The following is a 17,494-nucleotide window of genomic DNA, read 5'->3' on the forward strand; positions in this document are numbered from 1 at the left end:
ATTTATTTTATACACATAGTATAACACTGGTGGAAACGGATTCAGCTAAGCTATGTTTTTATATGGATATAGGATTCTTTTTTTTAAACGTTGCCCCACATTATGATTTTCTCCTGTGTCGTGGGTGCGTTTACAAACATACAAGTTCACATGCACATGACACCCAGACCCGAAACAACAATTTGTGGATCACACAAAGCTGATCTGTGCGAGAATCGAACCCGCTACCCGTTGCGCGGCAGCCAGTTGCCCAGCAACCGCACCAACCGTGCAGTCAAAATATATGTTTTAAATCCCCTATTTTTCTAGTATCAACAGCGACCCACGCGTCAGCGACGGGCGAGTCGGGCGCCGGCGCGGTATCGTCGGAGGCGTTCGAGGCGGCCTTCCTGTCGTCGGCGCCGGCCGCCGTGTACGGGCCGCGCGGGCTCGACGACCTCTGTCGCCACGCCGCCGCGCTGCTCGGCGACAGGGCCGCGGATTGGGAGAAGAGGGTCGATGCTGTGAGTATATTGTTGAGTATTATGGCATGTTCAAAACCTCCTCCCCTAAATCCCTACTGGCCCCTGTGTTTCGCGTTTCCTTTAAAAGATCGCGTGCACTTCGGGGTCGTCGATTATTGAGTGCCCTTGTGCACTTCGGGGTCAGCGAGTATTATATATGTGTAGGTATGTGCGTTAGGGAGCTCCCACACAGCAGGTATATAACGTTATACAACAATGAGTGCTAATTTTGTGATTTGACATTCCATGCTATATCTCTGTCTACCCCAATGGAAGACAAATCTTACTAATATTATAAATACGAAAGTTTGTTAGTTTATATGTTTGTTACTCAATCACGTCAAAACAACTGAAGGGATCGGGATGAAATTTGGAACAGGGGTAGATTATTTCGATTCCCCAAGAACCCTTAAATTGGGTAGTTTCCTAGGTCAAAAATAAATTATTTTGACATTTCAATATAACATCATGGATGCAATAAATACTTGAATCCCAAAACAATCGTATTTTCATCCATTAACCTGACGATATACTTATTTATTTAATTTTTCTTGCTATTTTTTGCGTAATAAGTATGCTATTTGACGCAAAAAAATTATGACGTCATAATTTGCAATGTCATACAAAATTCATAGAAAAGTAACGTTTTTGACATTTCGATAAAAGTATTGAATTTGACTAGTAGGATAATACCCTATTCCTAACCCCCAAAAGGCCGGCAACGCACTTGTAACGCCTCTGGTGTTTCAGGTGTGAGCGGTAATTGCTTACCATCATTCCGTCTGCTCGTTTACCGCCTTATACCATAAAAAAGAACTACATAAATCTTCTCAAATGACTTCCAAATGTGTACTTATGTATAGAAAAATACCTAATAATGTGAATACCTCCACAGCTAAAAAAGATCCGCTCCCTCCTGACGGCCAACGCGCACCAGCAGTACCCGACGGAGTTCGCGGCGCACCTCAAGGACCTCTCCGTACCGTTCCTCGTCGTCATCAAGGACCTCCGGAGTCAGGTTCGTTCAGGACATACACTACATATAAAAATAAAATTCGTCTTGTATAAAAATCACGGTTTACTCACGTAGATTAATCGAGAAAAGCTATATTACTTTCGAGTCACAGAGGGACCCTTTATCATGAGGAGCGTGTGCACACGCGGCGACATCTAGTAGACTGTGCGATGTGACTCGAAACTAGTAGAGATTTTTTCCATGAATTTAGGTGAGTAGGTAAACCGTGGTTTTTAGTTAATTTAGTATGTCTCACTATAGTTATTATAAAAATAATTCGTCTGTTCGTATGTATGGATTAATATACAGTTTTTTAAATACATACAGTGATTCAACAGGAAAGTTGACGTGTATTAATATAAGCCACAGGTAAAAGACTTGGTTGGCGCAGTGGCTGTGCAACCGACTGCCATGCAACGTGTAGCAGGTTTGATTCCCACACGGAGCAACTCTTTGTTCCAATCCACAAATTGTTGTTCCGGGTCTGGATGTCATGTGTATGTAAACTTATATGTTTGTAAACGCACTCACGACGTAGGAGAAAATATTAGTGTGGGGCAACATTAAAAAATATGTAACATCGAATAAACTGTTTTTCTTTTTTCTGCTTCACCAATATTTCTTTAGGGGTTCACGCTCTAGCCTAATTTTATTGATTACTTGTCCATTGTTTTTTAGTATTTGTGAAAGCTTGTAATTGGTCATCATTAAGTTATTGTTTTATAATGATCTCAAGTTGTTAGCTGTAAGTTTTCCGAAAGTGTAAATAAATAAAATAATAATTTACCTGCATCAACTTTAATACTAATATCCATTCCAGGTGGTCCGCGAGGCGTGTATAACGATAGCGCACATGGCCAAGGTGTTGCGCAACAAGATCGACCAGTTCAGCCTGTACATACTGCAGGAGCTCATCAACCTCATACAGAACGCTGCCAAGGTACGTCCAGTAGTAAACTGTACACCGTAGCTCGTCACGTGGGTGTATAACGATAGCGCACATGGCCAAGGTGTTGCGCAACAAGATCGACCAGTTCAGCCTGTACATACTGCAGGAGCTCATCAACCTCATACAGAACGCTGCCAAGGTACGTCCAGTAGTAAACTGTACCGTAGCTCGTCACGTGGGTGTATAACGATAGCGCACATGGCCAAGGTGTTGCGCAACAAGATCGACCAGTTCAGCCTGTACATACTGCAGGAGCTCATTGTTTCATACAGAACGCTGCCAAGGTACGTCCAGTAGTAAACTTACCGTAGCTCGTCAATTGGGTGTATAACGATAGCGCACATGGCCAAGGTGTTGCGCAACAAGATCGACCAGTTCAGCCTGTACATACTGCAGGAGCTCATCAACCTCATACAGAACGCTGCCAAGGTACGTCCAGTAGTAAACTGTACCGTAGCTCGTCACGTGGGTGTATAACGATAGCGCACATGGCCAAGGTGTTGCGCAACAAGATCGACCAGTTCAGCCTGTACATACTGCAGGAGCTCATCAACCTCATACAGAACGCTGCCAAGGTACGTCCAGTAGTAAACTGTACCGTAGCTCGTCACGTGGGTGTATAACGATAGCGCACATGGCCAAGGTGTTGCGCAACAAGATCGACCAGTTCAGCCTGTACATACTGCAGGAGCTCATCAACCTCATACAGAACGCTGCCAAGGTACGTCCAGTAGTAAACTGTACACCGTAGCTCGTCACGTGGGTACCCGTGCGTACGGCGCGTAGCGTTCCGCGCGCGCCTCAAAGAGCCATCAGACCACCACAGATGGGGCCCAGTAGGGCTGATGCCTGATCCGGAACTGCGGACTACCTAGCGGGTTTACCGGGGCTCCGGTTCGAAAAGCAGGAGAAGGAACGGGGTGGTTTTTAGTCAGTAAGAATCTGAAACTCCCTCTCGCCTCGCCCAAGGCGGGAGAAGTCATTGGATGATTTTCTCCCTCAAAAAAATAATAAAAAAGTAAGTCCTGTAACAAACTTTACACTGTAGCTCGTCACGTGGGTGTGTAACGACGTCTACTTTTTTGTGCAAAGATTTCTTGTAGTTAGTCATCCAGCTCTTCTTAATATATAACGAATGAAAAGAACTCGTTGGTCGAGTGGTAGAGTAGTCGCTGGACAGGAAGTCTCGGGTTCGATTTCCGGGTCGGGTAAAGTATTACTGGGTTTTTTTCGGTTTTTCGAAAATTTCTCAGTTGTAGCACGGAGTCTGGAATTGTGCCCAGTATAAAACATTAGCCCCCTTTTTTGTTGACCGGGGAAACCTTCAAAAAACGCCTAGCTTTTTGCGGAAAAGGGAGTGTGGGATTTTTACCGCATTAAAACCTCCCCGGTGGCCACCATCTGCACCTAAGGGAGGCACCGGGATCTTAGTAGACCAACTTCGGAGCCCCTGTGTAGTCTCATCCCCTATTACATGAGACTATTTTTTTTTAAATCTTTAATAAATATATTGGAGGGTTTAATCACACAGTGACTATGTCACCCTCATAGGAACCTTAACAAAATATAAATATAAACATAAAAGAACTTAATATCTATTAATAAAAATATTTTTAACAAGTAAATACAATTTTCTAGCTTTACATGAGACTTATAACACAAATGGTGAAAAGTGGATGTACATATGGACATTACCTGCTATAATGTGCAACTACCTCTGCTACCCCTTACTAATGAAACACCCCCCTCCCCCCAGGTGGTATCGTCAGCGGGCACGGTGTGCGTGCGCTACATCGTGACGTTCGTGCACTCGCCGCGCCTGCTGCCCGTCATCGTCACCAACCTCACCACCAACAAGTCCAAGGAGATACGCTCCACGCTCAGGTAACGACATCAAAAGTATTTTTTATGGGTATAAGCCGGTAAACGAGCCCATGGATCACCTGATGGTAAGCAATCAGAGGCATTACAAGTGTGTTGCCGGCATTTTGGGGGTTATGAATTTAAGGGTTGTTGGGGATTGGGAATTGGGGAATTAGGCCTCCGATAACTTCACTCACTTATCGGATCACAACGCGAGTGTTGTTTCATGTCGGTACATCTGCTCGGCCGTTATCTTTTTTATTTTTTACGTTTAATGTGTCGACGTTTGGCCGCTATCTCACCTGATGGTAAGTGATGATGCGGCCTACGATGGAGCACGTCTGCGCATAAGCAACCTATTCACTCGGGCTTTGAAGACACCCAGGTTATACCCATCAGGAAACACAGACTCCGGCAAGGAGTTCCACTCCCTAGCAGTTCGCACAAGGAAGCTGGAAGCGAAAACGTGCGAGTGGGTGGGATATCCACCATGAAACGTGACGTTTCGTAGCCGATTGTCTTGTGGTTCGATATACTTCACATTCTTCAGTCTTTTTTATGGTATAAGTCAGTAAACGAGCAGACGAAAATTAGAAAGAAAGAAAGAAATAATTAGCACCAGCCACGATGCACCGAAAAACATACATAAAAAAATATAAACAAAAACAGTACAAACATAACAATTTTGTTTTTCACAAAGATCAGGCTGGAAACAGAAAATACTGCACATATAAATAAAATAATCACCTGATGGTAAGCAATCGCCGCTGCCCATGGATAGCCGAAACACAAGTGCGTGGTCGGCCATTTGGGGGTAAGGAAATTAAGAATTGTTGGGGAATCGGGGATTAGGAAGAATTGGGAAGGGTGTAATTGGGCCTCCGGTAGGCCGTGGTATCTCTCCGTTCGAGCTACGGCCCATTCGTGCCGAAAGATTCTCCCACACTGAATGTTTATGCTAATTGGGTAGTTTCCTAGGTCAAAAATAAATTATTTTGATATTTCAATATAATAAAATATCCAAAATAATCGTATTTTCATTCATTCATTTGACTACGACTTATTTATTTAATTTTTTTTCGTAATAAGTATGCTATTTGACGCAAAAAAATTATGACGTCATAATTTGCAATGCTATACAAAATTCATAGAAAAGTAACGTTTTTGACATTTCGATAACAAGTATTGAATTTGACTAGTAGGATAATTCGCTATTGTACTTGTATGGTGGTTCCAGCGAGGTGCTGGTCCTGATGCTGGAGAAGTGGCCGGCGCAGACCATCGAGAAGCAGCAGGCGGCCGTGCGGGACGCCATCCGCCGCGCATGCGTCGACGCAGACAGCACCTGCAGGACCTACGGACGCAGGTATGTATCGCTGCATACATATAGGGTGACCGGTAATTAGTGAACGATATTTAAACACGTGATTGTACTCATCATTACAAACAACTTTCCCGAAGAAACTTTGGTTGTATACTCGTTAGTTTTATTTTTATCACAATAACAAAGTAAAGTTTCAAAATACCTACCTAGTTACTAGTCTTCCGATAATGCGAGCGCTTGATAACAGCTGATCACGTGAAAGAACGCACGCGAGAAATTTTGTTTTGTTATTGTGATAGAAATAAAACTTGTGTACTTAGTTTTTAGTTGTCACGCTCTTGGTCCTAATATGAGCCTCTATCATGGCTCGAAACTAGTCGAGTTCCTCGTCTAACAGTTACGCGAGTGAGCCGATTAGGCTGTCAGTCGATTCTCACGACACTCGATAAAAGCAACAAAAGTATTTTTAACGAGCATACGTATCACCGCCCATAGACACTTAAAACACCAGAGGCGTTACAAGTGCGTTGCCGGCCTTTTGGGGGTTAGGAATTTAGGGGTTATTAGGGAATCGGGGATTAGGAAGATTGGGAAGGGGGAATTGGGCCTTCGGTAACCTCACTCACACAAAGCAAGCGTTGTTTCACGTCGGTTTTCTGCTCGGCTGTGGTATCACTCCGGTCGAGCCGGCCCAGCAGTGCCGAAGCATGGCTCTCCCACACTTAAACACTACATTAATCTACTTTACGGTAAAAAAAAAGTGATCTAAGCAATATAATTATGCCCGCAGAGCGTACGCGGCGTACAAGCGGCACTTCCCGGAGGACGCGGAGCAGTTGTTCGCGCGGCTGGACTCGGCCGCGCAGAAGCAGATCGAGCGCGAGCGGAACATCGGCAGCCTCGACAGTCTGCAGCATGTCGGCACTGGTCAGTCGTTGTGTCATTCTTTCACTCAGTTCAGTCTACTATAGAACTTGTTCAGTCTACTGTAGACTTTGTTCAGTCAGTTCAGTCTACTATAGAACCTGTCCAGTCAGTTCAGTCTACTGTAGAATCTGTTCAGTTAGTTCAGTCTACTGTAGACCCTATTTTGTGACGGTGAAATATCATCCAAGGCCTCAAACGTCTAAAAAGTAGGCTTCTCCCACCTAGGGTGAGGCAAAAGGCATGTGTCTAGACTCGCACTGACTAAACACCATCCCGTTCCTACTCCTGTATAGAGCTAAAGTCTCAGTAGCTTCAGAGGTTGTTGGCAGCCCGTAAGTTATAAATCCTAGTAGGTTTTGGGAGGTTGCGGCGGGTTAATTCCCAATTTAAGAAATAGTTTGACAGCGGGTTCGATTCCCTACGTGCGGGAATCGAACCTGTGTAATTAAATTAAATTCTGTGTAATTCACAAATTGTTGTTTCGGGTCTTGGTATCATGTGTTTGTGAACTTGTATGTTTGTAAACGCACTCACGACACAGGAGAAATTCTTAGTGTTACAGATAACGTTACAACGTAAGTATTTAATAAAATAAGAAATGAAAATATTTCCACATGAGGCAGTAGGATAACAAAAATACATATTGGTTCTAACATAGAATATTTGTTACAGAAAGAAGAGTTATAACAAGTCCCAGGAGTCCATCGGCGAGTGTATCAGGTCAGTTACTTACAAAATGCATTTATTCCAATTAAACCATTATCGGGCACTTTTAAAACGTCAATAAATACATAGTCTGTCAGTCTGTCCATTTGTGTAAAGCTATACCCATTCCAACCCCTGTGGAGAAAAGTGAGAAAGATACTCCATTCGTTACTCTTTTAAAAATATGTAATAATATGGTGTTTTAAAAGTATCTTAACGGCTTTAGTTCCCACTAAAGCCGTGTAATTTGTGTTTGAAGATTTAATAGTGATTTTGTATATACCTAAATTCAACGGCGTGCCGTAAAGCGTAGCAGATAATTTTATATACTATGTTATAATATGTTTCAAGTCCTAATGTCAACTAATAATTTTTTTTAACTTAAGCACTACTTTAAATAAACTTCATAATGAATTTACTAACCCAAACACCTTCCCCCACGCTGCCTGGACCCCGGTAACTATGACAACCGTACAAACATACACACATACATATAAACGCACCCAGCGTCGACTGAGAACCTAGTGTCGGGCGTGAGTAGGTCGGGGTCGCTGCGCAGGCGCCGCGCCTCGCACGAGAGGCCGCCCGTCTCGCATATACCCGTCGCTATGGGCAGAGATGGTACAGCTATACTAGTATTATACTGTTGAACTGTTTGTTTATAAGGGAAAAAAGTAAATAGGAAAAGAGGAAAGTGATATATTAATGTTACATTGTTACCTTTTACCATATTGGTGACGCTTAGGTTTGGGTGGTTACCTCTATATTTTTTCTTAATAGTACAAGTCAGTAAACTATGTGACGGATCACCTGATGGTGCAATCGTCGGTGACATGGACGCGGAAACACTAGACGCGTACAAGTGTGTTGCTGGCCGCGGCGGGGTTACGAATTCCCCAATAGGGGAATTGGGAAAATTGGCAATGGGGGTAATTGGGTCTCTTGTAACCTTACTCACAGTCAACGAAACACTACCTCGACTTTTCGGTGAGGCAATTTATCACTCCGGTCGAGCCGGCCCAGCAGTGCCGAGAGCATTGGCTTTCCCAACTTCCCTTTCCCTCTGAATTATTCCATTATGTATCGTTTGCAGGAAGGCTTATTAACCCGCCATTGGTGACCTATATGTTTATGAGACCGGGTTAGTTTAAAAACTAAGAATAATTTTTAAACTGCTTTATCGAATTAGGTTGTGCTCGAGTAGCTGCTTTACTCACGCCCTCGACCATTTCCACCCCGCAACAGCAATGCGGGCGTTTTATGCGAACGTCACTTTCAATGAAATTTTATCTCTACGCCTTATTTTCTATTTGTATATTAGCTGTCATTTTGTGTCCTTAGAATGAGCAATATCGCTATTTTATATGTTTCTAATTCAAAATATCTATCTAAAAAGGGCTGGGATAATAATAGGGGCTGCAGGAGACCAGGGTCATCTGACCTATGTAAGACCAATACACGTCAAACCAGTGGCAATTTTAAGTTATTACTTTAAACATGTGCTAACTGTAATGTTTATAGCGGAGCGCGATAGTGGCAGAACTGACATTTGCGAGTCGTCTCTGCGCTGGACGCGGCGGCGGCGCAGCGCGCGCGGGCGCGGGCGCTGTACTCGCACATGGGGCGGAACAAGGTGCCGCCCACCGCCAGTCTGCGTGAGTATCTACCGTGTTATATAATTTATAATAAGGGGGGCTGGTGACTTAACTAGGGGGTAATAGGGGTTATGGTACCTTCTAATTTGGCAAATTCTACTAAAATTTCTAGACTAGTTATACCTAGTAAATATCCTAGTTAATGGTCAGTGTTAGCGAAATGTGAGTTTACAAAACTCAATCAATCGTATATGGTATCTACTAAGTTATGGTAACTTCAATTTCATGGAAATTTCCGAAGTGTACTCGACTAATTTCAATGTATATCGGAGTTCATAAAACGAGCTGTATGCGCGGCGAACGGCATTTAAAATGTTGACAATTGTCGTCTACGTAACACGAAATTATGTAAACGAACTTGAATAATTCACGTGAATAAGTGTAAATTATTATGTATTTATCTCAAAATTTGAAAATAAAGCGTGTTACTGCATGTTTGGCAATATTTCCGATGTGATTTTATAGGATACGGCGGTTCTTGGCGTCACATATCTGGTTTGTTGGTAAAACTAACACAATTTAGTTTTATACAAGGTTATTGGTAATATACTAACAACCTCACAGTCATCATAAACTATTATTTTTGTTCTATATTAATTTAAATGAGTTCTGTTTTTCTCTTTCTTTGTAGATATTTTAATCAAATAATTTATATATATTACTTCTCCGTTACAAACTAATATGATTATACTTTATATACAAAATTATAGTAAATATATATTTTTAACACGTTCCTTTATCTGGGACACATAAAAGAACTAGCAATATAATTATAACTTATATTAAACATATCTGCTCGTTTTGTTAGGTAATAAATAGCCATGAAACTTTTGCCCAAATACTCAAACGCTACTCAATTTTAAGACGCTCTTCAATGTAGTTCTGTCACTATCAATTCTTTATAAAATGACAGAGATAGCACGATATTTAAGTACAACTTAAAATTGAGTAGCGTTTGAGTATTCGGGCGTATGTTTACATACGGACAAACCTACCTTCAAACCTTCTATTATGAAAACATTATATAAACAACGAAATTCAAAAACATTACTCCAATATTTTCCACATTCATCCTTCTATGTTTATAATTATCAAAAAATAACAAACAATTACTTAATTATTATTTTTATACAACAAAAGTAAAAATATTGAGTAAAGTTTTTGAATTTCAGCTTGGACGAGAAATCGTATGGACGAAGATATAACCGAATAAATGAAAGAAATGAAGATTTTTATATATTATAGATGTATATTTAGTTCTATTATATGTATAATTATGTAGGTAGAAATGGTGTAAATAAATAAATTATATTTTAAATTTTTATATTTATATTTGAATTTACGCTTTGCCGAAGAAGGAGACATATCACAACCAGGTATTTTTTTGTTATTTAATATGTAATATAGTATAGTATGTATACATAAGTAGTATATATTATTTAATATATTTTAGGGTTCGATTCTGGTTATGAAACGTAGTGTGAAAGCGTAGGTTGTTTAGTTTCGGTATCTAGAATATTGACAAATAGTTTTGGATTTTTTATAACTATCGTGAGACATACTAAATTAACTAAAAATCACGGTTTACACACGTACATTATATATATTCCTCTTGTATATAAAACATCATAGAAAATACATTGTGACTCGCGTGAAACCACGTTTCGGCACACGATGGGTTAATGGAGAAAAGCTCTACTAGTTTCGAGTAGGCTGCGCGACGTCGCCGCTTCTGCATGAAGAGTCCCTCTGTGACTTGAAATTAGTAGAGCTTTTTTTCGCCATTAATGTACGTGAGTTAACCGTGTTGTTTAGTTGAAATAGTTTTGTTTTCAGTCGTATTGAAATTATTTCCTTTTGTGTTGTATATTTTCATTATTACTTTAATGTAATTTCACTACCTTAAGATTACAGAATATAATTTACAGTTTCAGATTATAGTTTTTGTCAGTACTGATGTGGATCGTAGTTTTCTATTAATTTTGGATATATATTTCTTGTAGAAATCATTGTTTACCTAGTATCTATATATACCTATCTATACCTTCTTATTAAATAAAGTCGTCACTTTTATAACGGTATAAACCGATAAACGAGCATACAGATCACCTGATGGTAAGCTATCGCAGACACCTGAATCGCTAGAGGCGTTACAAGTGCGTTGCCGGCCTTTTGAGGGTTAAGGATTTAAGTGTTGTTGGTAAATCTGGGTTTTCTGTGAGGCTGTGGTCACTTCGGTTGAGCCGGCCTAGCAGTGCCGAAGCATGACTTTCCCACACTTTTAAATGGTATAGGAATTACATTTCCACTTTCTATAGACATAAATTAACATGGTAAATATCCCGTTTCGAGTTCTAATACTATTGTTAGTGACCATGTCAGTTTAAAAACTTATATCTATTATTATTATCATATAGAAAAAGAATCTCATCTTAGTACTTTCTAATCTAAACAACATGTATACTAATATGTATCCATTCCCCCCCAGCCCGTGCCAAGCGGTCCCCGGTGGCGTCTAGCGGCGTCCCCCCCAGTCCGGAGCGGTCCGTCGGTCGCTCGCGGTCCCGGCCTGGCGTGTCCCAGTCACAACGTAAGTTATATATATATATATATACTGTTGGAAAATATACCTTATTTGTATGGAGTTATGGTGTAGATTAGAGGGACTTGTGTGTTGGTATCAAAGGAATCCTTTAAGTTATTGGATTTTAGATCTTGCTTGCGTGGAGTTACGGTGTGTGTATGTAAAACATAAGCCTCATTTAAGTAAATCGATATTTTTTCATGGGATTATAGGAATAATGGCAATTAGATGCAGTGTTGATCCTTTGGGGGTTAGATATTTGATTATTAGGGAGTGGAGATGGGGGGAAGATTGGCCATCCGGTAACCTCACTCCTACGGCGAAACGCAACGCAAGCGTTGTAACACGTTTTCTGCTCGGCCGTGGTATCACTGCGGTCTAATTTTTTCTAGAATTAATGATGAAAAAAACCATCAAGAAATCTATTTAAACTAGAATTTAATCCTTAATATCTCTAGCGTTTCTTATGAGGCCGTATATTCACACTCGCCAAGCGAACCCATCAAAGTTCCAATGTAGAATAAAATTATAAAGTAATGTTATTATTCCACCACCAGCGACATCGCGATCATCGTCCCCCTCGTCCCGCAGCAGCGGCCCCCTGTCGCTGGCCAGCGCGCGCCGCCGCCCGTCCGGCATCCCGCGCTCCCTGGCCGGCTCCAGGGAGACCAGTCCCACCAGGTAATGTAGCTAGCATCATCATTATTATATCAGCCGCCCGTCCGGCATCCCGCGCTCCCTGGCCGGCTCCAGGGAGACCAGTCCCACCAGGTAATGTAGCTAGCATCATCATTATTATATCAGCCGCCCGTCCGGCATCCCGCGCTCCCTGGCCGGCTCCAGGGAGACCAGTCCCACCAGGTAATGTAGCTAGCATCATCATTATTATATCAGCCGCCCGTCCGGCATCCCGCGCTCCCTGGCCGGCTCCAGGGAGACCAGTCCCACCAGGTAATGTAGCTAGCATCATCATTATTATATCAGCCGCCCGTCCGGCATCCCGCGCTCCCTGGCCGGCTCCAGGGAGACCAGTCCCACCAGGTAATGTAGCTAGCATCATCATTATTATATCAGCCGCCCGTCCGGCATCCCGCGCTCCCTGGCCGGCTCCAGGGAGACCAGTCCCACCAGGTAATGTAGCTAGCATCATCATTATTATATCAGCCGCCCGTCCGGCATCCCGCGCTCCCTGGCCGGCTCCAGGGAGACCAGTCCCACCAGGTAATGTAGCTAGCATCATCATTATTATATCAGCCGCCCGTCCGGCATCCCGCGCTCCCTGGCCGGCTCCAGGGAGACCAGTCCCACCAGGTAATGTAGCTAGCATCATCATTATTATATCAGCCGCCCGTCCGGCATCCCGCGCTCCCTGGCCGGCTCCAGGGAGACCAGTCCCACCAGGTAATGTAGCTAGCATCATCATTATTATATCAGCCGCCCGTCCGGCATCCCGCGCTCCCTGGCCGGCTCCAGGGAGACCAGTCCCACCAGGTAATGTAGCTAGCATCATCATTATTATATCAGCCGCCCGTCCGGCATCCCGCGCTCCCTGGCCGGCTCCAGGGAGACCAGTCCCACCAGGTAATGTAGCTAGCATCATCATTATTATATCAGCCGCCCGTCCGGCATCCCGCGCTCCCTGGCCGGCTCCAGGGAGACCAGTCCCACCAGGTAATGTAGCTAGCATCATCATTATTATATCAGCCGCCCGTCCGGCATCCCGCGCTCCCTGGCCGGCTCCAGGGAGACCAGTCCCACCAGGTAATGTAGCTAGCATCATCATTATTATATCAGCCGCCCGTCCGGCATCCCGCGCTCCCTGGCCGGCTCCAGGGAGACCAGTCCCACCAGGTAATGTAGCTAGCATCATCATTATTATATCAGCCGCCCGTCCGGCATCCCGCGCTCCCTGGCCGGCTCCAGGGAGACCAGTCCCACCAGGTAATGTAGCTAGCATCATCATTATTATATCAGCCGCCCGTCCGGCATCCCGCGCTCCCTGGCCGGCTCCAGGGAGACCAGTCCCACCAGGTAATGTAGCTAGCATCATCATTATTATATCAGCCGCCCGTCCGGCATCCCGCGCTCCCTGGCCGGCTCCAGGGAGACCAGTCCCACCAGGTAATGTAGCTAGCATCATCATTATTATATCAGCCGCCCGTCCGGCATCCCGCGCTCCCTGGCCGGCTCCAGGGAGACCAGTCCCACCAGGTAATGTAGCTAGCATCATCATTATTATATCAGCCGCCCGTCCGGCATCCCGCGCTCCCTGGCCGGCTCCAGGGAGACCAGTCCCACCAGGTAATGTAGCTAGCATCATCATTATTATATCAGCCGCCCGTCCGGCATCCCGCGCTCCCTGGCCGGCTCCAGGGAGACCAGTCCCACCAGGTAATGTAGCTAGCATCATCATTATTATATCAGCCGCCCGTCCGGCATCCCGCGCTCCCTGGCCGGCTCCAGGGAGACCAGTCCCACCAGGTAATGTAGCTAGCATCATCATTATTATATCAGCCGCCCGTCCGGCATCCCGCGCTCCCTGGCCGGCTCCAGGGAGACCAGTCCCACCAGGTAATGTAGCTAGCATCATCATTATTATATCAGCCGCCCGTCCGGCATCCCGCGCTCCCTGGCCGGCTCCAGGGAGACCAGTCCCACCAGGTAATGTAGCTAGCATCATCATTATTATATCAGCCGCCCGTCCGGCATCCCGCGCTCCCTGGCCGGCTCCAGGGAGACCAGTCCCACCAGGTAATGTAGCTAGCATCATCATTATTATATCAGCCGCCCGTCCGGCATCCCGCGCTCCCTGGCCGGCTCCAGGGAGACCAGTCCCACCAGGTAATGTAGCTAGCATCATCATTATTATATCAGCCGCCCGTCCGGCATCCCGCGCTCCCTGGCCGGCTCCAGGGAGACCAGTCCCACCAGGTAATGTAGCTAGCATCATCATTATTATATCAGCCGCCCGTCCGGCATCCCGCGCTCCCTGGCCGGCTCCAGGGAGACCAGTCCCACCAGGTAATGTAGCTAGCATCATCATTATTATATCAGCCGCCCGTCCGGCATCCCGCGCTCCCTGGCCGGCTCCAGGGAGACCAGTCCCACCAGGTAATGTAGCTAGCATCATCATTATTATATCAGCCGCCCGTCCGGCATCCCGCGCTCCCTGGCCGGCTCCAGGGAGACCAGTCCCACCAGGTAATGTAGCTAGCATCATCATTATTATATCAGCCGCCCGTCCGGCATCCCGCGCTCCCTGGCCGGCTCCAGGGAGACCAGTCCCACCAGGTAATGTAGCTAGCATCATCATTATTATATCAGCCGCCCGTCCGGCATCCCGCGCTCCCTGGCCGGCTCCAGGGAGACCAGTCCCACCAGGTAATGTAGCTAGCATCATCATTATTATATCAGCCGCCCGTCCGGCATCCCGCGCTCCCTGGCCGGCTCCAGGGAGACCAGTCCCACCAGGTAATGTAGCTAGCATCATCATTATTATATCAGCCGCCCGTCCGGCATCCCGCGCTCCCTGGCCGGCTCCAGGGAGACCAGTCCCACCAGGTAATGTAGCTAGCATCATCATTATTATATCAGCCGCCCGTCCGGCATCCCGCGCTCCCTGGCCGGCTCCAGGGAGACCAGTCCCACCAGGTAATGTAGCTAGCATCATCATTATTATATCAGCCGCCCGTCCGGCATCCCGCGCTCCCTGGCCGGCTCCAGGGAGACCAGTCCCACCAGGTAATGTAGCTAGCATCATCATTATTATATCAGCCGCCCGTCCGGCATCCCGCGCTCCCTGGCCGGCTCCAGGGAGACCAGTCCCACCAGGTAATGTAGCTAGCATCATCATTATTATATCAGCCGCCCGTCCGGCATCCCGCGCTCCCTGGCCGGCTCCAGGGAGACCAGTCCCACCAGGTAATGTAGCTAGCATCATCATTATTATATCAGCCGCCCGTCCGGCATCCCGCGCTCCCTGGCCGGCTCCAGGGAGACCAGTCCCACCAGGTAATGTAGCTAGCATCATCATTATTATATCAGCCGCCCGTCCGGCATCCCGCGCTCCCTGGCCGGCTCCAGGGAGACCAGTCCCACCAGGTAATGTAGCTAGCATCATCATTATTATATCAGCCGCCCGTCCGGCATCCCGCGCTCCCTGGCCGGCTCCAGGGAGACCAGTCCCACCAGGTAATGTAGCTAGCATCATCATTATTATATCAGCCGCCCGTCCGGCATCCCGCGCTCCCTGGCCGGCTCCAGGGAGACCAGTCCCACCAGGTAATGTAGCTAGCATCATCATTATTATATCAGCCGCCCGTCCGGCATCCCGCGCTCCCTGGCCGGCTCCAGGGAGACCAGTCCCACCAGGTAATGTAGCTAGCATCATCATTATTATATCAGCCGCCCGTCCGGCATCCCGCGCTCCCTGGCCGGCTCCAGGGAGACCAGTCCCACCAGGTAATGTAGCTAGCATCATCATTATTATATCAGCCGCCCGTCCGGCATCCCGCGCTCCCTGGCCGGCTCCAGGGAGACCAGTCCCACCAGGTAATGTAGCTAGCATCATCATTATTATATCAGCCGCCCGTCCGGCATCCCGCGCTCCCTGGCCGGCTCCAGGGAGACCAGTCCCACCAGGTAATGTAGCTAGCATCATCATTATTATATCAGCCGCCCGTCCGGCATCCCGCGCTCCCTGGCCGGCTCCAGGGAGACCAGTCCCACCAGGTAATGTAGCTAGCATCATCATTATTATATCAGCCGCCCGTCCGGCATCCCGCGCTCCCTGGCCGGCTCCAGGGAGACCAGTCCCACCAGGTAATGTAGCTAGCATCATCATTATTATATCAGCCGCCCGTCCGGCATCCCGCGCTCCCTGGCCGGCTCCAGGGAGACCAGTCCCACCAGGTAATGTAGCTAGCATCATCATTATTATATCAGCCGCCCGTCCGGCATCCCGCGCTCCCTGGCCGGCTCCAGGGAGACCAGTCCCACCAGGTAATGTAGCTAGCATCATCATTATTATATCAGCCGCCCGTCCGGCATCCCGCGCTCCCTGGCCGGCTCCAGGGAGACCAGTCCCACCAGGTAATGTAGCTAGCATCATCATTATTATATCAGCCGCCCGTCCGGCATCCCGCGCTCCCTGGCCGGCTCCAGGGAGACCAGTCCCACCAGGTAATGTAGCTAGCATCATCATTATTATATCAGCCGCCCGTCCGGCATCCCGCGCTCCCTGGCCGGCTCCAGGGAGACCAGTCCCACCAGGTAATGTAGCTAGCATCATCATTATTATATCAGCCGCCCGTCCGGCATCCCGCGCTCCCTGGCCGGCTCCAGGGAGACCAGTCCCACCAGGTAATGTAGCTAGCATCATCATTATTATATCAGCCGCCCGTCCGGCATCCCGCGCTCCCTGGCCGGCTCCAGGGAGACCAGTCCCACCAGGTAATGTAGCTAGCATCATCATTATTATATCAGCCGCCCGTCCGGCATCCCGCGCTCCCTGGCCGGCTCCAGGGAGACCAGTCCCACCAGGTAATGTAGCTAGCATCATCATTATTATATCAGCCGCCCGTCCGGCATCCCGCGCTCCCTGGCCGGCTCCAGGGAGACCAGTCCCACCAGGTAATGTAGCTAGCATCATCATTGTTATATCAGCCGCCCGTCCGGCATCCCGCGCTCCCTGGCCGGCTCCAGGGAGACCAGTCCCACCAGGTAATGTAGCTAGCATCATCATTATTATATCAGCCGCCCGTCCGGCATCCCGCGCTCCCTGGCCGGCTCCAGGGAGACCAGTCCCACCAGGTAATGTAGCTAGCATCATCATTATTATATCAGCCGCCCGTCCGGCATCCCGCGCTCCCTGGCCGGCTCCAGGGAGACCAGTCCCACCAGGTAATGTAGCTAGCATCATCATTATTATATCAGCCGCCCGTCCGGCATCCCGCGCTCCCTGGCCGGCT

General features: G+C 46.9%; 1 protein-coding gene across 1 annotated transcript in view; it reads left to right on the plus strand.

The window, feature by feature from the left end:
• Positions 1-17,494, plus strand: part of LOC118280082 (CLIP-associating protein) — a 76,318-nt gene that overhangs the window by 29,562 nt on the left and 29,262 nt on the right. Inside the window, 11 exon segments of the mRNA XM_050702783.1 lie at positions 310-503; positions 1,399-1,521; positions 2,339-2,458; positions 4,224-4,351; positions 5,568-5,696; positions 6,445-6,581; positions 7,254-7,301; positions 7,794-7,921; positions 8,827-8,941; positions 11,430-11,531; positions 12,083-12,206. Coding sequence (XP_050558740.1) covers positions 310-503; positions 1,399-1,521; positions 2,339-2,458; positions 4,224-4,351; positions 5,568-5,696; positions 6,445-6,581; positions 7,254-7,301; positions 7,794-7,921; positions 8,827-8,941; positions 11,430-11,531; positions 12,083-12,206 — 1,348 coding nt within the window.

The sequence above is a fragment of the Spodoptera frugiperda genome, chromosome 22 (genome assembly GCF_023101765.2).
Source record: "Spodoptera frugiperda isolate SF20-4 chromosome 22, AGI-APGP_CSIRO_Sfru_2.0, whole genome shotgun sequence".
In the NCBI taxonomy this organism is placed as follows: domain Eukaryota; kingdom Metazoa; phylum Arthropoda; class Insecta; order Lepidoptera; family Noctuidae; genus Spodoptera; species Spodoptera frugiperda.